At 50.3% G+C, this 22,826-nt stretch overlaps 7 protein-coding genes across 7 annotated transcripts; 3 read left to right on the top strand and 4 right to left on the bottom strand.

The window, feature by feature from the left end:
* Positions 1-63: 63 nt before the first annotated feature.
* Positions 64-2,824, bottom strand: CONPUDRAFT_136125 (uncharacterized protein). Its single transcript, XM_007768649.1, has 7 exons — positions 2,729-2,824; positions 2,479-2,684; positions 2,275-2,425; positions 1,982-2,212; positions 1,827-1,933; positions 1,040-1,780; positions 64-985 (listed from the first exon to the last, which is right to left on the bottom strand). The coding sequence occupies exons 1-7, from the start codon at positions 2,760-2,762 to the stop codon at positions 959-961; spliced, it is 1,497 nt and encodes a 498-aa protein (XP_007766839.1). The 5' UTR covers positions 2,763-2,824; the 3' UTR covers positions 64-958.
* Positions 2,825-3,022: 198 nt separating this feature from the next.
* CONPUDRAFT_121157 (ferredoxin adrenodoxin reductase) lies at positions 3,023-5,024 on the top strand. Its single transcript, XM_007768648.1, has 2 exons — positions 3,023-3,315; positions 3,379-5,024. Exons 1-2 carry the CDS (start codon positions 3,133-3,135, stop codon positions 4,660-4,662), a joined length of 1,467 nt encoding a protein of 488 aa, XP_007766838.1. The 5' UTR covers positions 3,023-3,132; the 3' UTR covers positions 4,663-5,024.
* A 527-nt stretch (positions 5,025-5,551) lies between these two features.
* On the bottom strand, positions 5,552-7,041 carry CONPUDRAFT_81071 (uncharacterized protein). The gene is made up of 3 exons (XM_007768327.1): positions 5,911-7,041; positions 5,756-5,864; positions 5,552-5,697 (listed from the first exon to the last, which is right to left on the bottom strand). Exons 1-2 carry the CDS (start codon positions 6,868-6,870, stop codon positions 5,820-5,822), a joined length of 1,005 nt encoding a protein of 334 aa, XP_007766517.1. The 5' UTR covers positions 6,871-7,041; the 3' UTR covers positions 5,552-5,697; positions 5,756-5,819.
* A 2,116-nt stretch (positions 7,042-9,157) lies between these two features.
* On the top strand, positions 9,158-10,366 carry CONPUDRAFT_121155 (uncharacterized protein). The gene is made up of 4 exons (XM_007768647.1): positions 9,158-9,544; positions 9,595-9,649; positions 9,704-9,819; positions 9,880-10,366. The coding sequence occupies exons 1-4, from the start codon at positions 9,201-9,203 to the stop codon at positions 10,202-10,204; spliced, it is 840 nt and encodes a 279-aa protein (XP_007766837.1). The 5' UTR covers positions 9,158-9,200; the 3' UTR covers positions 10,205-10,366.
* A 465-nt stretch (positions 10,367-10,831) lies between these two features.
* Positions 10,832-14,146, bottom strand: CONPUDRAFT_143007 (uncharacterized protein). Its single transcript, XM_007768646.1, has 9 exons — positions 14,051-14,146; positions 13,765-14,002; positions 13,600-13,713; positions 13,411-13,471; positions 13,093-13,150; positions 12,826-13,043; positions 12,738-12,784; positions 11,952-12,489; positions 10,832-11,902 (listed from the first exon to the last, which is right to left on the bottom strand). The coding sequence occupies exons 1-9, from the start codon at positions 14,134-14,136 to the stop codon at positions 10,962-10,964; spliced, it is 2,301 nt and encodes a 766-aa protein (XP_007766836.1). The 5' UTR covers positions 14,137-14,146; the 3' UTR covers positions 10,832-10,961.
* A 2,070-nt stretch (positions 14,147-16,216) lies between these two features.
* CONPUDRAFT_136120 (uncharacterized protein) lies at positions 16,217-19,244 on the top strand. Its single transcript, XM_007768645.1, has 4 exons — positions 16,217-16,741; positions 16,796-16,832; positions 16,892-17,622; positions 17,677-19,244. The coding sequence occupies exons 1-4, from the start codon at positions 16,680-16,682 to the stop codon at positions 18,494-18,496; spliced, it is 1,650 nt and encodes a 549-aa protein (XP_007766835.1). The 5' UTR covers positions 16,217-16,679; the 3' UTR covers positions 18,497-19,244.
* Positions 19,245-20,117: 873 nt separating this feature from the next.
* Positions 20,118-22,764, bottom strand: CONPUDRAFT_81066 (40s ribosomal protein s5-1). Its single transcript, XM_007768326.1, has 8 exons — positions 22,617-22,764; positions 22,425-22,562; positions 22,126-22,372; positions 21,964-22,065; positions 21,041-21,912; positions 20,506-20,986; positions 20,311-20,455; positions 20,118-20,260 (listed from the first exon to the last, which is right to left on the bottom strand). The coding sequence occupies exons 1-5, from the start codon at positions 22,694-22,696 to the stop codon at positions 21,871-21,873; spliced, it is 609 nt and encodes a 202-aa protein (XP_007766516.1). The 5' UTR covers positions 22,697-22,764; the 3' UTR covers positions 20,118-20,260; positions 20,311-20,455; positions 20,506-20,986; positions 21,041-21,870.
* Between the last annotated feature and the right edge of the window lie 62 nt (positions 22,765-22,826).

Below are 22,826 nucleotides of genomic sequence, written 5' to 3'. Positions count from 1 at the left end.
AGTATTTGGTTCTTCAATGTAAGTCTTGCGTTTTCCTATGGCGTAAATTTGACACCCTGGTAGCGTTCCAGCATTCCAAGCACCCTGTCTTCAAATGACAGTAACGTGGATACCCAAAACTTTGGTGAACCGGTGGCAAATTGGCCAAATACTGGCTGCAACATCGAAGAATATTTTCAAGCTCAGCAACTCATCTTTGACATAACTCTATGTGGTGGTAAGCCTTTCCTAACGGGCTCCAAACTAGTGCTCGCTCTGACCTTGCCACTTCCTTTTCATCAGACTGGGGTAAGCACCTCTAATGACGTACCTTCCGCGACAATGTTGATTTATCGAAATATGATTTAGCTGGTGCTGGTGCTGTCTTCAATGCGACATGTTCAGGTGTTTGTTACAATGACTGGGTCATTGGCCCGCCGTCCAACTACAACACTGCGTACTTCGAAATCGGCTATGTACGCATCTTCAGCAACAGCACGAGCGGCCTCAGCTCGCCATCTGGGTCTGGCTCCGACACTTCGGGGGTAGGCACGAACGTTCCTAGCGGATTGACGTCGGGATTTGCACTCGCGGTTATGATGTTGACATCCATGGCTTTGTTAGTTAGTGCCCCGATCTAAGGCACCTCGTCTGTAGTCGCTGTACATACGTCTAGATTTGTATTTGGACTTGTAGATTAAGGTGTAACATTTGTATTGTCCCCTTTACGGACTTCGGACCCATACTAATGTCCAATTCAACCGCAACATTACTTATGATGTTAGAATAGTACCGATATAGGCCCGACAACATGAACTCCAATTAGTGTCTTAGCTATTCAGCTGCCTCTGATCGATGAGCCTTCGCGTCCCTTAGGTCCCTCGCATTCTGACTTGGCGGGCAACAATTTATCGTAGCTTGCTCAAGTTCGTCCATCACAATCAATGTTCACAAGAGGTTAGAGGCCAAGAGAGCAGAATCAGTCCTCAAATAGGGGCTGGAATCCCTGTCAAAGTAGTCAGTCTCCTGAACAGGGATTAGGCAGCTGACCGAACACTACCTTCTTCCAGTTTGTGCCATCACTGCCTTGTGTTGGCCCTATTTCAACGTCCTCTATGATCTCCAAGCTTTCCCGATCCCTATCGTGACTGGGACTGTTCTGAACGGCTCCGTTGCTGACCCCCTCAAGTTCTTTCGTGTCCGCCATTTGAGATCCCCTGATATCAATTCCCACTTCCTCACCGTCTCCCTCGAGCATGTCATTGAACTCGTTGAAGTCCATGTTTTCGACGCCCAGGCCCGAAGCCCGTACCTGCTCGGCCTCGGTAGCTGACATCTGAGAAAGCGGGTAAAAGAGAGGAGACTGCTCGCGCTCATAACTTGTATCTTCAAGGCCGGATCCCTCCAAGTAGGCTGCTCTAGCAGCTCGTCCATAATCCACAGGCGAAACGTGCGGAGGGACGAAAGACGGTGGAGGCATTGATCGAGCATCGCTCTGCGCCCAAGGCGCCGAGCTACAAGGCGTTGAGGTTCTCTGAGCGGCTCGCATTGGCCTCCGTGCACGAGATGTTTCGCTGCGCTGGTCAGAATGATCGTATTCACCATTGCTGTTATGAGGTCTTTTGCGTCCATTCATCGTCTGGAGAGGGGCCGGTGCCGGTATACCATGTATCTGAGAGGTGGAAATCACACACAATGTATCCACCTCATCCCCCTGGACATCGATGAATAGCGGAGCACTTGGGTCTGTAAATCTAAGGTCCATAGTGAGAGCCATGGATTCAGCAAACGCGACCGTTCCCTAGGAGGCATAAGTCCAAAGTCCAAAGAACGAGAAATAAACAGACATTGAACTCCTTCAAATGGAATGCTATTGTGATTGGTGTCGCGTAAACATCATAGATGTCGAATTCTTCCGTAGAGACGGCAAGCTCAGTTGCAAGTTGGGCTTTTCCTATCTGCGGCATTAAAGCCTTTACGTAGGAGATAGGTGCCATCATACCTTTGGAGTCGACGGAAGTTTCAACGCTCTTAATCTCAACTTCTACCTCTGCAAACGTCCAGATTAACTGGGGGTCAGACTTAGCCCCTCGGCTACTTGGAAAGCGCTCGATGATGTCCTTGACACCCCTGGGACCGATCGTCAAACGAGATTCGTTGTGCGAGTCTGGAATGCCAGGAGAGAGCAATGAGTCTGGCTGTTGAAGGGATAAGCGATGGGTCTTCACTATTCCTGTTTGTCACTATTCCTCAGTAAAAAGGGGTTTCCTGGCTGTTTCGGGGGTCTGAGCCTACCAAGTTTACAGTGAAGTCGAATGATAAGCCTGCTTTCCAAAGTATCGTGGTCCTCGTCAGGGTCATCTGGGACGATTCCTTCCACGATGGTCAGTTCGCATCTTTCGACCACTTTTTCTACGGTTCTATGTTTGAACAGCGTCAACAGGTTCTAGCAGTACAGTTATTGCTAGAACTGGTAGAAGTCGCCATTTAGACACTGACCTTCACCAGCAGCTGTCCTTTCACATCGCCATCCAGCCCGTGTTCATTCCCCACCTTGTATTTTGAGAAGAAGCGTTTTCCGAATTTGAAGCGACAATAAGCAGACAAGGAGGAATTCGTAGTTGACAAGGTCAAATGAGAAGTATCGGCGTGAATGACCAGATCGTCTCCATACTTAGCGAGACATGTCAGGGCCCTGGTGAATGCTACTCTGGTGAGCCATCGACAGCAAGAATTCTGACCGACAAACGTTTGATTGCCGCTGTGCTGAGGGATGCCTGCATGTGGGGCTACAGCTTAGTTAAAGTTAGGTCACCAAGACGTAATCGTAACGCGTCTGAATCCGCGTCAGTACCTGTCAGTACTTGGACATTGACACGTTATAGCGCTGCCGTCCTTAGGCAAGCACGTGTCGAGGTCTGCAAGGGAGACTATTGGACACCGCACGTCACGTCTCGGCATCCTGGACTTAGTGATTGATTAAAATTGATTGTATAATACGTCCGACTATATTTTTCCGACTATGTCCATTGACTACATACACCATCCAAGTAGTTTTGACTGACGTACAGCACGGACAAGCGCAAGCCCAGGCCAGCATCTAGCAAACTTGCCTCAGCTTAGAGGATCTGAGCTGTTAAACCGCTCACCATCATGCCTCCAGTCAAGTTGGCCGTTGTGGGCGGTGGACCATCCGCCTTCTACGTCACATCTCGGCTGCTGTCTCTACTCAAGCCCTCGGAAGCTCCATCATTCCGAGTTCATATGTATGACCGTCTCTGGGCACCTCACGGCCTCGTCAGATACGGTGTTGCGCCAGATCACCCTGAAGTAAAGGTACGCGCCCAGCTCAAGATTATCCCCTACTCCACTGACCCGATGTGCACCTATTGTGCCCAGAATTGCACGAACAAGTTCGATGACACAGCCAACGATCCTCGCTTTCGCTTCTTCGGCAATGTCAATGTCGGAGACACTCCTCTGACTTCAATACCACACACGCACTCGCTACCGTTAAGATCTCTCCTCCAGAACTATACCCACGTCCTATTCGCAACTGGATGCACCCTTTCCACCCTCCATCCTGCCATCCCGCCTTCAGAATACTGCGTACCCGCCCTGTCTATGGTACACTGGTACACGCAACACCCCAGCCATGTGCCACCGCCTGATCTTCGAAAAATATCGCATGTCTCCCTCATTGGAAACGGCAACGTGTCCCTTGACATAGCTAGGATCCTGTTGACTCCACCTCACGTACTCGAGAAATATGATGTCCCTACTTCGGTCTTGGACGTTCTCAGACAGTCGGCAGTGAAGCACGTATCAATCATGGCCAGGCGCGGTCCGCTCGAGGCTGCATTTACCACCAAGGAGCTCCGGGAACTAATGAATCTTCCTGATGCATCCATGGTTCCGCTTAGCTCATCTATACTAACGTCAGCTCCAGAGATGACTATGACGCGACAACAGCGGCGTACGCTAGAATTACTTCAGAAAGGATCGAAGAATGCTTACGGTTCAACACCCAAGACGTGGTCACTAGAATTCTATCGCTCTCCTACAGGACTTACACCCCCCACATCTTCATCCCCACTAGCCCAATTGACCCTAGCACACACCGAGCTGGATCCAAGAACGAGGCGTGCCATATCAACAGGAGAAACTTCTTCACTCCTAACTTCTCTCGTTATCACATCCCTAGGCTTCCACGCGGACCCTCAGACTACATTCTACGACCCTTCCCTAGGTCACCTTCGTGCACTTGCTGGACGCATTATTTCTTCATCTGGCACCGCGATCAAAAACATATACGCCTCTGGCTGGTCTGCCAATGGCGCGAAAGGAGTGCTAGCCTCTACAATGATGGATGCTTACGCGGTTGCGGATATCATTCTCTCCGATATAACACCAGGCGAAAAAGGTGTTCAAACAACGGCCACCTCTTCAAACCCTGATATGATTTTATCATCAGAATTCCAGCTTAACCCTAATCCACATGTTGAAGACCCGCCTCTGGAAATTCTTGAGGGCTTGAAGAACGGGACTGTGACCACCTACGATGATTGGAAGCACATTGACGCCGAAGAGCGGCGTCGGGGAGAGGCCATGGACAAGGAGCGAGAAAGGATGAGCTGGTCCGATGCACGTACTTTCATGTCACAACGTGCCGCTTTGCATTAGAATAATATATTCTAGATGGTACATGGTGATTGTCCGCTAGACAACTAATTTCATTACAGCTCCATCTTACTATTTGACGTAAGTACTCAAGTTCTCGATCGTTATCTTTCGGACAGACGGGAGAAGGGCGCTGGTAATGGTCGTTGTTTCATCGTCCTTGAAGGTGGTATGTTCTGCATACTTTGTACAACAGCGGCTGTCTGCCGGCGCGGAAGAGCTTGCTCCTGTTGCATAACCTTCTAAATGGAAAGGATTTTCGTCTATATATCAGTACAGTGCTGATCGCGACAACGAACCTCAGCATCCGTTTTACGTTTGGAGTAAAACGTGAACAACTCCGCGATCTGCTGCTCAAGGATCTGCTTCTGCCTGTGGAGACGTCCGACCTCTTCGGTCATCGTCATCACTTCGCGGGTAAGTTCGGCCTTGAAGTGCTCAACGTGTGCTACAGGGCTGATGAGGATCGAGAAGTAGGATCGAGAACCAAACTTACCTTGCACATTTATCGCTGTTGCCTCCTTCATTGCTTCTACAAAGCGCAGTCTTTCGCCTCGTATCTCCTCCGTCAACTCTAAAAGGTGGGTAAAAAGAGATTTCAGGGCCAAGATAAAGAACAGATCAAAACCCTCACCGCTGGACAGGGCCCTCAACATTTGTTCCTGTTCTGCCCGTTGTTGGTTCACAAGCCCAACAACGGAATCCGTGACTATGCCATGTAATTATCTTCGCACAAGCTGACTTCAAACAGACTTCCTTACCGAGCGCATTCTGCTGTTCCGCACTGTGCTTGAACTGGGTTTGTACGGATACAACCAGGTCCTCTACATTGGTTTGTAGTTGTTTAGTACTCTCGAGACTAGATGAGTGTGCTTCAAGAAGCTCGCGGACGGTGATCAAGAGTCCTGCTTTTTGTCCCTCGGCCTGACCATCACTGGGTTGTATATTCTCACACCCCAATTCCTCGCTTAACCTCTGCATGGTTGTTGCAATAGATTGGATCTGAGTAGTCCCATTGTTGACGAATGTGTCGAGCCACTACGATCACAGTATTACTCAGTCACCGCCGTCAAGACGCCATGTTTATCAAACCCACCGAGTTTAACTCGTTTAAATAGCGTAAGCTCTCAGATTGTTGTTCTTCCTGGTATTTGGCTCGTTCACCCTCTTCCTTCAAATGATCCAGGATTTCTTGGAGCTATACGCTGATAAAAATGGTCTATACAAAGTCCGTAAGAAACAAAGCCATACCTGTTCTCCGCATGGGCCGGGGAGGTTGTCGCTCGAGATCGCCTCAGGGGCACCACTTGCCTGACCTCGTTCTGTCTCGGACGCAGTGCATTTAGTCTTGACGAGCTCAAGTAGGTTGTCTAACTTGTCCCGAATCCCTGTGAGATCATGTCGAGCATCGTGGTTAGTTCCGGTGATATTGTTTGCGTCAACGCCCGCAGCAGGGGGCTCAGGAAGGTCTTTCATGGTCATCATGCCGTTATCTGCATCCTGGACTGAGGTTCGTGTGGCGAATCCCTGGAGAATGGTTAAGCGCTGGAGTACATCTGCCATTACCGAGTCGATCTTCGCCCTGGTTTCATCCGCTTGCTGGGTCACAGTCACACTTTGGGCCTTCTCGGAATTTGCCAGGGTTTCGATGAGGCGGGATTCGATTGCGTGCAAAGTCTCCACGAGGTGGACAGAAGAATTGCTATCGCCAGCGTCGACCGTACCAATTAACTTCCCTAAAACTTCGGGCAGGCTCTGGACATCTTCCCGCAAGTGGCCGACAAGCTCTACAATACCGCGACTTTGATGGTACCGCTGGTCGGACGCCTGCTCCATTAGCTTCTGCAACAACTCAACTTTCAGTGACATATCAGGGCTAAAGTGACGCGGTGCTGAGATTATCTTCGCTGCACTATCAGATACTGGACCGGCGCTATCCTCCCTTGTGCTGAGTGATGGTGATGAAACTCGTAGCGTCTGAACAGTAGTGAGAGAGGACTGCAACCGGAAGTCAGGAATCACTAAAGGAGGGAGCGCCGGCTTCTTTAGAAGACCATCGGACCTCTCTTTCTCTGAATTATACTTCTCCTCTAGTTCGTCGATCTCCTGGAAGGCGCGCTTAATCCGAGTGGACTTCGGAGTTGTGGATGCGTTGGTCCTAGTCTCTAGCTCCCTCGACGCACTCCGTGCATGTGGAGACGAGCCTTCCATCTGTGCAAGGCGTTGTCTGACCACGGATAGATTGTCAAGCCTTATTATCGATGGACTTTTTGGACATGAGGCTGTCTGTGGATTGATGGACGGGCTGGTGGCTGGTGAGGGCGACTTAGGTAGAGGAGATGGAAGTGCGTGCGTTTGCTTGTCTACAGAGGTGCGAAAAGAGGCTGTGGGGGTGTCGACAAGCGCATTGGTTTCAACGGAGTAAGGTGTAGGCGGAAGGGAATGATCAAACACATCATCCGTAGTCATTCCCTCTGCCGTGGTTGTCGATGGTGGGTAGAGCGATGTACTATAAGCGGACGCTGAGGGCGGACTGTTGACGGACAATGTTTCGTCGACCACCTCGATATTTTCAGGGAAATGCTCGGTATCACGCCGTAAAAGCGGGTCTGTGGGGAGAGGTTTTGATGTAGATTCGTGTAAAGGCATGATTGCGTCGCTGAAACAGGAGTTAGGGATGTGAGCATATTGTAAGTTTGATAATGTCTGGCGTCCTACCACAGCATGTTCACCCATTTCACTCTCTCTGGCACTGAAGTCGCCGCAAACATTTCTCCTGCCGCTCCCTTGAAGCTGATCTCGAAAACCTTGGTTCCATCCTCGTCGGATTTTACGGGAAGCAATGCTTTCTCTTCAGGCTTGAGTTCGTTAAATGCTATCGGTTGGGCATTTGTAGCAGATACTAGAGGTATAGGATGACTAGCCGGGTTTCCCTGAGATGTAAACCAAGTGACGAGCAAGTGAGAAGGAAAGAGCGTGACTTTGCATGTTGTCCAGACCCGTGAAACTGGAGAGTCGGATGCCAGTGCAGGTCTTGCGAAGTAGAGCAAGATGCCAGAATAAACCGGTCTTGCCAGCTCTTCAGACATGTAGTTCGTACATGAGGGGTCGTGGTGATCTGTTGAACCTTTGGAGCAGGAGCTAGTCCGGAGTAATGCAGGGTTGTGCTCCTTCGTTGACTTCCCCCAATCCATGTCTGTACCTTTTCCATGATTCTTTCCTTTTCTGAACGCTGAGAGCAAGTTTCGGAGCGAATCGCTAATAGACCTCCTCCCACGTTTGAGTCGTACAAGTTGGCCGTTTGACGAAGTATCCTGTGCCATTTGACTGCTGGACGGAGGGAAGGAGGAACTACCAGCAGAGCTGCCAGAAATCTGCTCATAGCGACGGATCAATTGAGCTGTAGACGAGTTCTGCCGTTGCATGCTCTGAAAGTGTATTCAACATCTTCATGTCTTTCTGATCTCAGTTATGATGACGTACTTGAGTGTTCGGCATAGTGGAAGCCATCTCCCTTGGGCCTCCGAGACTGACTCGTGCTCCATGCGCTTCATTCATGACTGGCGCACTATGGGGTGCGAGTGGACGGGCCATCTTTGATCGCAAATCCGGCCTAGGAACCTACTAGGACGGCAAGTTTGGCACGTCTGATAAAGTATTGTAGTTCAGACCATCATCCGTGTGCTTGATTCAGACGAGTATTTCTCATGTCCTTTGAGCGCTGAAAGCAGGTACGATTTGCGGCATTAGATAGACGTTAGTATAGTGTTCATACATCCAAAATAATAGACCGCTGTGATCCATCTAAAGTGTCAAGAAAATCGTCAGACGAAGGCGGTGCCAACCTATAATTGAAATAGAGCGGACGAGTTACTTACGCGGTGATGATTGTGAGCCATATATCCTGCACGAGTAGCACCTAAACATTGGTGATTGAGATAGAATCATAATAAAACATACCTACCCCCAAAGGACCCGCAAGATGAACGTTCCCGTTGAACGTCAACAATGCTCATAAGGTGCGGCATTGCGGCATTGCTCACGGGAGCATTTTGTGCCAGAATGATCTTCAGGGCGGTCATCACAGCCACGTGGCACATGTCGTGATCAATTCCCGCCCAAAGTTTACGATGGGCATTAATCTGAATATCTACCTCAAACATCCATTCATCTACCAGCCAGACGCAAGCATATAATACAGGAATACTCACTGTCCGTTTTGACAGTCCTTTTGCATGCAACGCGATAACCGTCGGCTTTTGGGAGTGTAAGCTTCGTGACCGAGGCTGACCAACTGCTGACAGAGATGGGAGCCTTCGGAATCGCGTCACTACGCCCGAGCCTTGCGTACAATCTCACAAGACCTCCTCATTCCCATCGGCCTTACAAATCCTGTCCCAAATTTGCCTCCTACCCTCCCTATCGCAACATGGAAAAGCAGCAAAGATGTAACTATAAAGGAACATGCCTTGATCACAGGTCGCCCCAGCACTCCCCTTTGAATTACACACTCTTCCTACTTTCGCACTAGTACCAGCATCATGGCCATTGAAACCCTTGCTCCCCAGGACGTTCCTACAACGCTCAACTATTACATCGCAACAGACGATTTACCGGCTTATAACTACGTTGACGAGCCTCCTGAAGGTGTACCCAGGACGAATATTGGTGCTGACGCGCAGTCAGTGATCATCCACGATATTCGCGGCCGCGAGGACACTGTGGGCCTTGATAAGACAGGCTTTCAGTTTGTGCACCACGTGAGCCAGGAGAAGGAATTCGTCGATGAGGAAGCTATCAAGGCGACATATTACAAAGAAGTCCAAGACATCTTGAAGAAATATGCTGGAGCCAAGAGAGTCGCGATCTTTGACCACACGATCAGGTACATATAAAGCTTGGTTGGCATTGGTTCTTGAGCTTACCGCTGAGTAGGCGAAACGTTTCCGACGACAGATCTCAGCAGAAACCTGGCGCTAGAGGTCCCGTGGTAAGTGCATCGCTTGATAACATGGACTGTAGCTAATTTTTATCGCCTTACCAGCAACGCGTCCACGTTGATCAAACATATGCAGCTGCTCTAGAGCGGGTTCGCCTCCACCTGGGAGATGATGCCGAACGCCTTCTCAAAGGACGCGTTCGTATCATCAACGTCTGGAGGTGAGCCAATCGTTACTTCTGTCCTTTGTTTGACGTGACCCTTAACTTATTGACTCACAGACCTATCGGAAACCCCGTCGCACATGATCCTCTGACCGTGGCCGACTATCGCTCCATTAATCCTGACGAAGATCTTGTGTCTACTCGCCACATCTACCCGCACAGAGAAGGTTCGACGTTTTCTGTGCGGTACAATCCTGCGCATCGCTGGTATTACTTGGCCAACCAAACCCCTGACGAGGTCACTCTCATCAAGTGCTTTGACTCTGACACGGACAAGGCGCGCCTGACTCCTCACAGTGCCTTTAAGGACTCCACCAGCCCACCTGAGGCCCCTCATAGACAATCCATCGAGGTTAGAGCTTTGGTGTTTGACACCGAGTAGAAGAATTTCTCAAGTCATTAGATTATTGTCGAGGTTTCATGTAAGGTTCTGAAGTAATCGCATCGTGTACTTTGTATCCATTTCGTTATTACTAGATCTACATAGCAATGTTTTGCATGTATGTAAGTTCGTTCAACCATATGAAAATTGTCAGCAGCAACGGTTTTGATGTTATACACACATATGTACTAGACGCGAACAACACGCATGACGCAATAGGTGTGTATCTTCAGCCAGTACAGTATTAGCACTAATCAAGTCGTTAACAAGAACCTAGACAATTCGCGGAGGCACGCGCGATATTGCATATTTTCCATTCCACGAAAATATAAGACAAGTTAGTCAATAAAGCATTGCTGAGATCAGGACGGCTCCCTGAGGTAATAAACGATGATAGAAGTGGAGGCCTATGGAGGCCAACGAGATAAGTAAAATCCGGTATAGATACAGAGCTGAAGAGGGGAGAAAAGAAGAGGTATGTGTGCATGGCACTAGTCTACAGCGCACGCGAAGGCCGCGCAATGCATAAGTGGCTTCCTCGAGAAGCTACTGACCTTTAAGGTCATATATGGGTCTATCAGAGACCAGTTGTACTACATCCTAATGAGATATCCAAGTATACAAAAGAGATAGAGACGTTGAGAGATTTGAAAATGATCAGTAATGATACAAGGGTATGGTGAATGATGATGGCAGCAGCGAGATAGCGAGATGGGAATGGGTAGTATGGGAATGGGTGGTACGAAAAGACGCGCATCTAACGCCGCCGGGACTTGCTGTTCTTCGTGCGTTGTCTGGGACGCGGCTGAGAGTCGGTCATTATCTTGCTCGTGACACCTTCGTTTCCAATAAGTGTTTCCACCATACTGACAAGCTTCTTGCCCGCAAGGCGCGTAACCGATTTCTTTGGGAGCTTGTGTTGTAATTTAGGATCTTCGCCTTCAGCCTCCTCGCTGCTATCTTCAAAAGGTTTTCCTTTGCTATTGCTCTTGTACAAATCCTCATCAGGGCTAGCCGCAGTACTCGAGCCCGAGACGTCACCAAGTATTTCTTCGGCGTCTTCTAACAGTTCGTGTGATATTGAGGTAGATTCACGAGAATGCGCAGGAGTAAGTGTGGATACAGAAGAAAGAGGGGAGGTATTGGCTTTGGCGCGTCGCTCACGCTGACGGAGGCTGGTTCGCGTCTGGGGAGCTTCTTCAGGCTCGCTTTGTTCCTCAGCTTCCTCAGACATGATAATGGCTTTGTCTTCTGAAGACGCCCCCATCCGCTCGCGCTTGGCGGCTCTCGTAAGAAGAGGTTCATTCGAGAACAACAGAAGTTGCGTAGGCTGAGAAGCATCTTCGACGACAGAGGTACCAGCTTCTTCATCTGCTGACGGTTGAGGATTGGCAAGTCGTCGACTGCGGGTAGCAGGCTTGCGAGCCTTGATTCGTTTGCGGAGTGTGCCCAGTGTGCCACCTTCAACCCCTTCGATATCGCTTCCGGCATCATCACCAGAGATGCTAGAAACTCGTAGCTTTCGCTTCCGAAGTTTTCGGGCTGCGGGTGTACCGGGGCCGGGGTATGCCGCAAACCACTCTTGTTCAGAAAGGAGTTTGTGATTGTGCACGATGGATTGGATGCAGCCCAGGATGTTGAGCATGTAATGTTTGTCAATCCACCCAACTGATGACACAATTGGTCGGGGTGTAACGTCTGCGTTACAATGTCAAGCACGAGGCCATGCAAAACATCAACACCGTACCTAGAACGGTTTGCACGAGTTGTGCAGTCTCGTCTTGTTGAAGATCATTCCAGAAAACCCAGTGTGCAGGGTGCATGGGATTGTAGAAGACGGCTAGCGCAGCCAGGGCGGAGACACGAACGTCATCGGGAAGAGAGGGGCTGGCAGGGGCTGCAGTCTCAGCCGCCGCGAGAAACTGACGTACGGGTGGATATTGACCAGTTAAGACTCCATCTGGGAGGACGCCCGGCGTCACTTCAGCAGATTGGGTGTAGATGGGCAGGCGGGGTGCGGGAGCAGTCCGAGAGAGTATGTGAAGCGGATCGTAACGTACAGTTTCCCTGTGTTTTGCGGGACGCACTGAGGGAAGCTGACTGCCCTCAGCATAACTCCCAGGTCGTACTGCTGATATTGGTATCCTAGAATCAGATGGCACTGTACGATCAAGATCGAAGACAAGACTGGTGTGTTCGGCGATAGGTGTGACTGGGTATGCGGGGCTATTGCCTATCAAAACTGGAGGACTAGAGGGTTGGAAGGAGATGGGATGGAAAGGTATCTGGAACATATCGCCGGCGTTCAGTTTCTCAGTTCGATATGAATGGCGAGTAACTCGAAACGGGAAGTTGTGGGCACGTTTCGAGTACTGTTATGAGTGCCAGGCAGGAGGATGTAGGAAGGAGTGATCAGAATTAAGGGGAGTGTTCGGAGAGGTGCTGTGGATATGGGTAAGGGGCTTCAGAGAGGAGAGATTTTAACAAGTAGGGTAGGAGCAAAGATGTGAGCGGCAAGTGTTTCTGTACTGACCAGCAGGTGAGGCAGGGCATGCTCTAACCAGTTCCTGATTCGGATACCTTCGAGACAACGTGTAGCATTGCCGCATGAGCCCGCTTACCAGCCCATAGCAGGTACATCCGCATCATACTAATCCTTTCACTACTTGCCAGCAGCCTCGTTTCCAATGGTACACTAATGTGCATGAACTTGAGTCTTCGCGTTTCCTCTGTGGTCGTCGTGCGTCGCGTCCTGCACAGACTCAAGACACGGCTGGACCGGAGAGAACCAGGAACGCGGAGCGCGGAATCTATTTCGGACCAATTGGCCTCGCTTAACCTCGATCATGAATCTAATCTTATCCGGATCGACTCAATAGATCACGCACCCCTCATCTCCGGTCCGATGAGACATGATTTCCACTGACTTTCTCATTGGAGCAACTCCTAGTTACATTCAAGGTTACATTCAACAAGTCTTCCATAAAACTTTTAATGCCATACATGCGCTCGCATAGATTGCAAGAGATATCGGATATGCAAAGCCATGACCCCACCGGCACCATATCACTCAAGTTGTCCTCCACATACACTGTGATGGGCTAAGGGCGAGCCATACATGTATCATAAATTCGTACACTTATCAGAACACGCTATCGGAACATCTACTTTTTACCCATAGCACACGAGCATGGCATCACACGCACGAGCGATAGTCGAGGCGCAATACGGGCGCCCGCCTCCCATGGACTCCTCGCGGCCGCGCAACTGTCGGTGTTACCGTGCAACGACATCAGCGATAGCGACCAGAGCACGCCCATCACAGAAACGAGCCGATTTCACGTCGGGTGTGGTGTCGGAGGTAGGTCGTACTTTGATGTTATCACAGATCTCACAAGGCCAACATCAAGTCCCTCTGCGACTGTGACACTGAGTGCCCGCAGAACCAAGGCAGTGTCAATATCCGGGAGAGGCAAGAATCCAGGTAGCGCAGGTATAGGGAGCTCAGTCTATTGATGACACTTAGCACTTGAAACACCTACAAGGTAGCGAGAGCTCACGTATGATTGTTCGAGGTAGCCAACAATCCACGCGTACTCCTTCATGCACCGGGACCAGTGCCTCGCGTTCTTTGTCTTTTGGCTCACAGTCTCCATGGCCTCTGCTGTCCTCGGATTTATTGCCAGCTCAGGGGAAAGAAGTGCTTCAGGGTCAATGCAAAGAGATACATCTGTTAAGATAGCATGCGGAGAATCATAGAGCAAGAGCACGGCTGCTTCTTCATCGTAAGATAATATCCTGAGAAATTCTGTCATTGACATGATGTTGCTAAGAGCAAATACGTACCTGCCGGCCACGCGAACCTTGTGTCCAATGCACTCTACATTCAGTGAGTCAATCGTGAGAGTAACAGCGGGATCAGGCTGGGGCATTGATCATGAAACAATTGAGTGACAGTACTATGAAGAAGGAGGATGTCGTTTAAACGTTGTAATCCGCGATCTGTACTAGTACATGAACTTTTGAGCGCATGTTTGCTGTTGTTTAACGAGGGCTTTGGAATTCAATAAAGCCAAATAGATCCCGCGGACCCGAATCTCCTTGGTTACGGCTTCATACGTCATCACTTCCAGTCACTTCCTCCTCGATCTTTCAGATGCATGATGTCATCACCTATTCGTAGTGTTTTACTCGGCATCACAACGACAAAGGGCGGTGAAAGTGTGATCGACGGGCCAGAGGGACTTCATACAGTATAGGCTGCGACTGTGCATTGGTAATACTAAGTGTTACACGTGAAGCAACCCCACCTAGTATAGTTACTCTATTCGTACCACAGTTTGCGCATTTTTGTGGCCACTCGCGAATAAATATTCTAGGTGTGCATGAGAAGCATAGAATATACCCTGACTTACATTCAATCTTTTGTAATGAAGCATCTTGCAACGTTCTGCCCCTCTGCATCCGTTGTCTTTTATCCTTGAATACAACGGGATTTCTATTTTATACGTGCATATTTCCCCGAGATGACATTGCGGATGAAGCAATGAATGCGTCTATCTAGTCTCTCTCACGTGCACGTGGCTATCGAACCACCATTCCAAGTAAAGTCCAATATCTCTCAAAGAAGTATCGTGGTTCCATGGCGTTCAGAAGTGTGTAATAGTACCAATTCTATACGCCGCATCGTGCAGGTGCTCTGTGAAATCCTGTGGGGGATCGGAAGAAACGAAGCCTCGATTGCAGAAAGCTGGCCCCGTCATGCTAATTCGGATAGCCGCGGACGATGCATCAACCTGTAAATGGAAGACAGTTGATGCAGACCTCACCGGCTCACCCGGAGAATGCAAGTGCTTGCCCGGATTGAGTTTCTGGGAAGTTGCGTTTTAGCGGCCTTCATCAGCACAATCACACCGAGTACCGTTGCGGCGGTGCGGGGCTCTTGCGTTACCCCGTCCATTGAGTCGCAAGTGAGTTATATTCTTCAGAAAGCTAGGCTAACTCATGGGAGTCCGGCGGCATGTGGCGAGACTCGCCGTCAAAGTGTCAGCGCATGGTCGAAGTGATTCCATAGTCCCCGGAGGAACAAGGGGTTTTTGGTCACGATTATTCCCGGCCCAGTCGGGGCGGGTACGTTACAAGTCAGAATGAACATGATCAATAGCACCAACGTGATGTATACAGCATACGGCAGCGAGGACTGTGCAGCGAGAAATCGCCGGGTCTCCACTCTCTGAATATTGCTGAGGTGATACAGGATATCCTGAGTCACGTCAAGTTCGGGGGTCGAATATTGAATGACAACGAAAGGTTAGTAGGCGGCCTAGACGGAGATGCACATTTGTAACGTTCGCGATCGGTGGAGCGCATCGCTTTAGTTGGATAGTTCTGGGATACAAATACGAAACTGATCTATTTTGGGTTGCCCCGTTCCTGAAGTTCGTTGGCCATGCAGCCTCGCGCTCGGTTTACCTAAATGAGACCATAATGATAGTGTAGGGTTATCGGGGAGCTCTGCACGGTATAGCCAGCATTTACAAGAGTGTAGCAGCATGACATAGGTGCAGGCAGCACCTGCATATAATGCAGGGGAATGGAGTTTTGGACCATGATGGAATCCAGTAGGCACTTTAGCCTCTAGGTGGAGGCCGGCGCCTTGTATAATGGACCCTTGGCACTGGTGGCGGCCCTAAAAGTCCGAGAACCTTATCTACATAATTCTGCCACCAACCGCAATGCGTAGGGAGCCGTGGATCTGAATCAATCGAACATTGGAAGGGAGGGAATTCGAATATGCCGAGCCGTGGTTAAGTCTGAGTCTCAACGCGGATTTACGGCCATATGGAGGCCGGGGTTGAGGCGAATTATCGAACCAACCCACAGCCAGCTTGCATGGGGTGTTCCTGTATATATACGTATCACGGCACTTGCTGACTACCAAGGTGCAGCTCTCAACTGACGACTACGACGTGTGCTCACAGCGTGGTTGGAGTCAGGCGTGCACGCAAGACTCAACTGCAAGAGGAGCTGACCATGGAGGTAAAGCTACTGAAACTATCTACAGTAGATGATGTTCGACTGCGAATATCACTGTAAGCGAGGGGACGGAGGATGGAATCGCATGCTAGTAGTGTGTGGTACTAGGGTGGCTGTGGACATGCCAACTTGTGAGGGGACGACAAGGACGGGCAAGGGCTTGGGGAGGTGAACAAGAACTGCCCGGCAAAGGATTTGAAACAGATCTCGGGCGTCGGGCTATGTCAGACGCAACCGGAGGGGATAGAAACACAATAAAGGTAATAATAATAAATTATAATATGGAGATTTGTTGGTCGTTTGGCAAGGCACTTCCCGTTTGACCATTTCTGCTTCCGCCCAGTCGTCCCCTCGCAATTGAGCCAGGCCATTGTTGCGCTGGCCACTGCTTTCCCTCCTCCCACCACCACCTCTCTCGTCCACTAGACGCGGGGGACACATGGCCTCGACTTCCCTCAACTCCTCCTCCTCGTCTTCTGCATCTACCTCGTCCGCTAGACGGTATGTGCCCGGCTTCTCTAAGCGCCCCACCTAACTTACCTCTCGTCATCATAGCAGATGGACGCGTGAGCAGCTGCTAAAAAGCCTCGAGGTATATCCCTTCGACTATGTCTGTAATGTCAATGGGCATTGACATGTTATCTGCTTTAGATTCTCGGGCCCCTCTCCGCTCCCCTCCCTCCGCAGCTCCCACCATCTCCCCCGGCGTCTTGTCGGAGTTCCCCAGCTCCTCACTCGGCCAAACGCAAGCTAGATACTGCACCAGAGTCTACTTCTATAAAGCGCGTACGGCTCGCCAGTCCTCCCGAGAGGTCCCAGCGTCATCACCATCAGCACAACAACGCCCAACAGCCGTCGCCGTCGGCACGTAGGCCCGCAAATGCCGCGCAATCACTCAACTCCCGGTTGGAGCCATCGGAGGATGGCGAAGTACGCGAAGATGTTGACTCTTTCCCACTGAATGCCCAGGTCTCGCTTGAGCCCAACGCTGTTCCGGTTCGTCGGCCCCGCCGCGGTCGGCCTACTGTTCGAACATTCGACGAGCTTCACGACAAGTACCACCAGTATGGCCGGAAGCTGAAGTACTCCGGAGATGCTCGCCTTTGGTCAGCATATCCCCCGACCCACAAAGAGTATCGCCCCTTGGCCAACCCACCTCCCCCTGGTTCCTCATATTATCAGAATAGTGGCCTCATCGCGCGCCTTGAGCTGCTCGATGCCCTTCTTTGCTTCACATACGCGATGTGGATGAAAGATTTTATTCGACAATCCTGCTTTCACGAGACGTGGTCTACTATTGACGCATTCCTGGGGTGGTGCATGGCGAAGTGGGAAACTGCAGATGTCCATGGCGAGCAAGAGAAAGCGTTACTTGGACTGATGTAAGCTATTTTCTATCCTGAGGAGGGCTGTTAACGCATATCCACCGGCTTTAGCTTCATGATCCAAGCATTTATCCATTCACGGAAGCTCGTATATGCAAACCGCCGATCCGTCGACCCCGAAATGCGTCGGCTATGGGATCAGCTGAAGGCTGACATGGTTGACCTCGGTCAGGCTGCTGTGAGGGATGAATCCAAGGTGAACTCTGGTCAGCACGGCCTCGGACTCCAATCCACGCCACCTATGCTCCCATCTCCTGCTAGTCTGCCGCCGAACAGCGCAAACTCTACACCCATCAATAATAGCACAGGTGGTACCCCCAACACATTCTCAAATAATATCAGCACTTCCGCAACAGCAGCTACTGCCAACTCAACGCCACCAATACAATATGATGCTCTTTCCCAGCTCATCGTGGATGAAATCAAGAAGCCACTCGGATTTGAGCCCAAGCAACATATTCCACCTGTCATGGTCAACGCTGCAGCAAAGGCTTCTACCCCCATCGGCCCGTCATTCGCGTTTTCCCTTGTGCAACAATCCGAAGGGATACGGCAGGCTTCAAATTGCATGATCCATTCTCAAAAATACCTCACCCTGTCTGTGTTGGCTGAGCACTATCCCACCACTCTCGCGCGGATGCTCAAGTCTAGCTTGTCTGCCCACGAAGAGTATGAACCTGACTTGGAAGACGAAGAAGGAGAACTGTTCTGGCCTGGTCAATGCATAACTGGCGAAGGGCTAGGATGGGTTTGCCTCATGGGCAAGGCAATGGTCCAAGAAATTGGACGTGGCATAGGATACAAGGGCGTCGAGGGAGTCGTTCCGAAACCGAACCCACCCGTTGGTGAGGCAGGCTCTGCTCAACGGTAGCCTATCACTTTGGACTTCACTCAGAGGTCGTATAACTCTGCGTTATTCGCGGTCGCTTGCTTCGCAGCAGCACCTTGGGGAATGCAGATGGTAGGGCCATGGACATGATTCCCGACTGCCTCTACGCAAGCAGATAATTTCTTGCTTTCTGAAGGGTCTAGCATTTTCATTACTCGGGTCTTGCGTTGCTTTGGGCTCTCGAGGATCATGCTATCCCTTGCTATTCCCTTCGACACCGTCAGTAACAAGCATTAACAACCGTCCACTCGTTCCTTGCCGTCGCTAAGGAGATCCTGTTCGATCCCTACCGCTGAGGACACTGGCTCAATCGTACTTACGTAACCTAGCATCAAACCATCACCGACTAGGCTCATCCTGTCCGTGTCGACTCATCCCGCAACCCCCCACAACCCACTTTGGAGGCAATACCCGGCTTACCAGTGCTTCGCGCTCTAATCTCACCCCATCAGGATTTTGGTTAATTTTATCATCTTAATCTTGACCCGACACTATTTAACATACATTTATCCACCCTCTGGACATTGCCATCATGCGTATCTGCCAACCCTTGACCAACTCAACTCATGTTGGGTCGTCTTTAGCGCAGTCCCCATCCCGCCAGCATAGATATTGGAAGCCAAGCTGCTACTATAACCTGTCGATTCCTTCAGCCGGGACTCACTCTTCTGCCAAACCCCATGAACGGGATATTCCAACAATCTGTGACATGTACTTCTAGATCCTCGTCCCCCGTCCCTCTGTCCTGTTTCGTCTATCTGTTGCTCATTTGTACCGTTTATTCGCCTCGACTAGTAGCCCACTCTCAAGCGGCATTGGTAGGATTGCATGGAATTTACATTTTTTTCTTTCATTCTTCATTCGCTGTTTATACTTCACTCGTTGTTTATAGTTTAATCTGGAACATACTTCATTGACTGCTTGTCGTAACCACTGTCACTCCGTTCGTTGAATCACTGCGGCACGGCTAGAAGTTGGTGCCCAGTGTCGCTTTGCGCCAACTTGTGGCTCTGCGTCACTGTTTATTGAAGTCGTCCACTGTACAGTATTATAGAGGATACAACAAGTAAATAGATATCTGTCTCTGTCTGCAGCCTACGAATCGATTTTTGGTGTAAGCTTTCGATCGCTCAATGAGTGACTAATTTATACGTATGTTCCGTTGGGAGTCAGGCAACGTGTGCGTGAATATCGTTGCCTTGTGCGGTTGCTCATTTGGTCATTACACAACGGCGGGTAGCGGAAGGTAGCGGAAGTCAGGCTCATAAATGGACAGATCCTGACGGCGGGCAAGTGCAACAGCCAAGCTTAAGCCTTCTGCTGCCGTTTTGAACGACAGTGCACAAAGTTATACACCACTAGACTATCGCAGACTCGGAGTCGGCAGATGGCTGGGACCACGATGCGACACCCGTTCAGCATGACTCGCCACGATGACCGTTAACAGATAAGTCTAAGCCGTGTCCTCCACGTGGCTCAACCTTCCTCGCTGCCTCTTGCTGGGCTCGGTTGGGTGAGTTTACGCTTCTTTTCATCCCCTGAGTGACTGAACATCCGCCCTCTCGTCCTCCTTGCAAAAACACGTTGTAGCCTCCCTGAAATGGCTGTACTCGCTTCTTACGCATGGAGAACAGGTGTTGCACCCACTCTTAACCCCACTCAATTTCTTGTCGCGAGAGTTCCCCTTCTCATACCAATCAAGTTTCCTGTAGATTCACGATGACAAGAGAAGCCGTTTATTGTTTGGTCAGCATGCCCTTCTGGAACGCCGCTCTTTTTGACCGCTACTACTGTAGATATCAGGCTGTATACCAGGCGCTGGCATAGCACTCCTTGACGTTTTTGGCTACGACTACGACCCAGATCCTCTAGTCATAGAAGCTATCGCGGACATCGTGACGGACGACGAAATAGCGGGGATGGACGATGTCACGGTCGTCGGTGAGGCACTCACTTTTGACCACAGATTGCCATTGAGCTTTACTTCACAGGTGCTATCGACGAAGACGGCAAACCTACCCACCGCGGTCAGGTCACCAAAGAGGATGCTTTGGGTGTCGATGACTTCGATCTTCGAGCTATCCCAGGCTGCAGACCAGGAGCCGGATTCTACTCTGGGTCGGTTGATGGCCCGGCAGACAACCGTATAGCATATCCTGTGGCTCATGGGACGAACATAATGGTTCAAAGCTGTTCTCTTCTCATCTTACGGTTGGCTACTCAGAACAGGGTAACCGTCAAGCGTCTCTGGAGGCTCGCGATGTTCCAAGGCAGGTCCATGCGTCATGGCCAAGTGGGACTTGACAAAGTGGATTATGGAGAAATCCAAGGGTCACAGAAGCTTTGGCCTCTTCCTCTCCCGGGAATGTCTCACGAAGCTTTCTTGTCTCTGGCATATCTGAGGAACAAGCGTCTTATACGAGATACGATTATCCACCGAGGTCGATATTGGATATGGATGCGACCGGACAGGTGAGCCCGCCGCCTTCCAACGGTATAATCTAATTTACATGTAACGTAACGAAGATTTCCGTTTGAACATGACTCCAAGTTTTCCACCCCTCCTTCCGTCCTTTCAGCGCCGCTTACTTCTATCTCAAAGACAAAGCTCGAGTGCCTTCCATTTGAGCTTATCTCTATGATTGCGTCATATACCCCGTTTCCTACTCTGTTGGTACTGGCTGCTTCAAGTCGAAGTTTGAGATTCAAGCTTCTTGCATTTGAAGTCGACCGCAATACGCTGGCACATACGTGGATGCGGAGAAGTGCCCCATGGTTTTGCCCTGTATCACAACACGAGCCTTATAAGCCCTCGCCCATACCTGATAGCTGGCAGTACCTCGCAAGGTGTTTCCACAGTGGGTCCATGCGGAATAGGAAGCGCATATGGAAGATTGCTGAGCAGATCGAGGACTTGGCTGATGGATGTGGCGTTTGAGTAGTTTAAAGCCTCATAGTATTGGTAGTTTGCCTGCGAGCTTAGTGTACTAGCGGATATATACTTCTTTGTCATTCCCCGTCGACCTTTCTGGAACTTCCCGAGAAGATGGTACATAATTCAGGGGCCGGGTCATCGAGGCAAAGTAGGAAGGTGGATCATCGGAGAGCATTAACTGCGCGGCTGCAAGCAATGTTGATGGCGATAACGCATTGCTACGCGAGTGCAATTCGCATCATGTAGTGGAGTACTTGACTACGCAGAGCAGGGACGCGTGCATGGATTGGGTACGATGGTACATGAAAACATGGGGGTCATAGGAAGGATAAGAGAATAAAGAAAACAGCAGACTGATGGCCCACACGCAAGTAGCACGAATCCCAATCCCGAAACGTGGAAGTCCGTTCCAAAGCGTATTTCACCGGTTAGACTTAGCGACACGCTCCAGCTCATCCTTTTTCTGTGTGAAGAGTCAGCACGGATTACTGCTGCGTTCAGCGAGAGTATCTACCTTGATGGCATATGAGTTGGAGGACCCCTTAGCAGCGTTGATAAGCTCGTCGGCGAGACACTCCGCGATCGATTTCACGTTCCGGAAAGCACTCTCGCGAGTCTACATAGAAAATTGGAGAGTTAATTGACAACATCCCATGACCCAAACAAGACCGCTTACGCCAATGGTAAGGAGGGCGATCGACTGATTCACCCGGCGGAGTGGCGAGACATCAACAGCCTGACGGCGAACGGTACCCTGAGAGCCGATGCGGGTGGAATCTTCGCGAGGACCGGTGTTAACGATAGCATCAACAAGAACTTGGATCGGGTTCTGGTCCGTGAGCAGATGAATGATCTCGAAAGCATGCGCAACAATGCGGACGGCCATGAGTTTCTTGCCGTTGTTGCGACCCTTCATCATCAAGCTAAACACGCCCATAAGATATGTATGTGGGAGGAAGGAATGATGATGCACACCTGTCTACGAGACGTTCAACAATAGGCATCTGGGCCTTTTTGAACTGCTTCTTGGCATACCGACCGGCAGTGTGTGGCAGATAGACGGCGTGGCGAACTTGAATGTAGTCGGTGAGGGAGATGTCCTTAACCTCGACACTACGACAACCAACATCAGCGTACTTCGTCGATTCAGGAACATATGCTACATACTCTTGCGTGTCCCACTTTCCGAAGAGCTTGATTTCCTGGCCGAGCTTAGAGACGTCTTTTGGGAGCGTGGTAGTAGCCATCGTTGGGTAGGCGGGTCTTGACAGTCTTGAAGTCGAGGGGAGCGTCCTAATATTGACCTGTGTTCTGCGTCTGCCGGTGTCGCTGATGTTTGGCGCTGTTTCCTGCCGGAAGATTAGAGTTTGGAAGAGT

Source organism: Coniophora puteana (assembly GCF_000271625.1).
Source record: "Coniophora puteana RWD-64-598 SS2 unplaced genomic scaffold CONPUscaffold_4, whole genome shotgun sequence".
NCBI lineage: Eukaryota > Fungi > Basidiomycota > Agaricomycetes > Boletales > Coniophoraceae > Coniophora > Coniophora puteana.
This window is presented reverse-complemented; position numbering and strand designations above follow the sequence as displayed.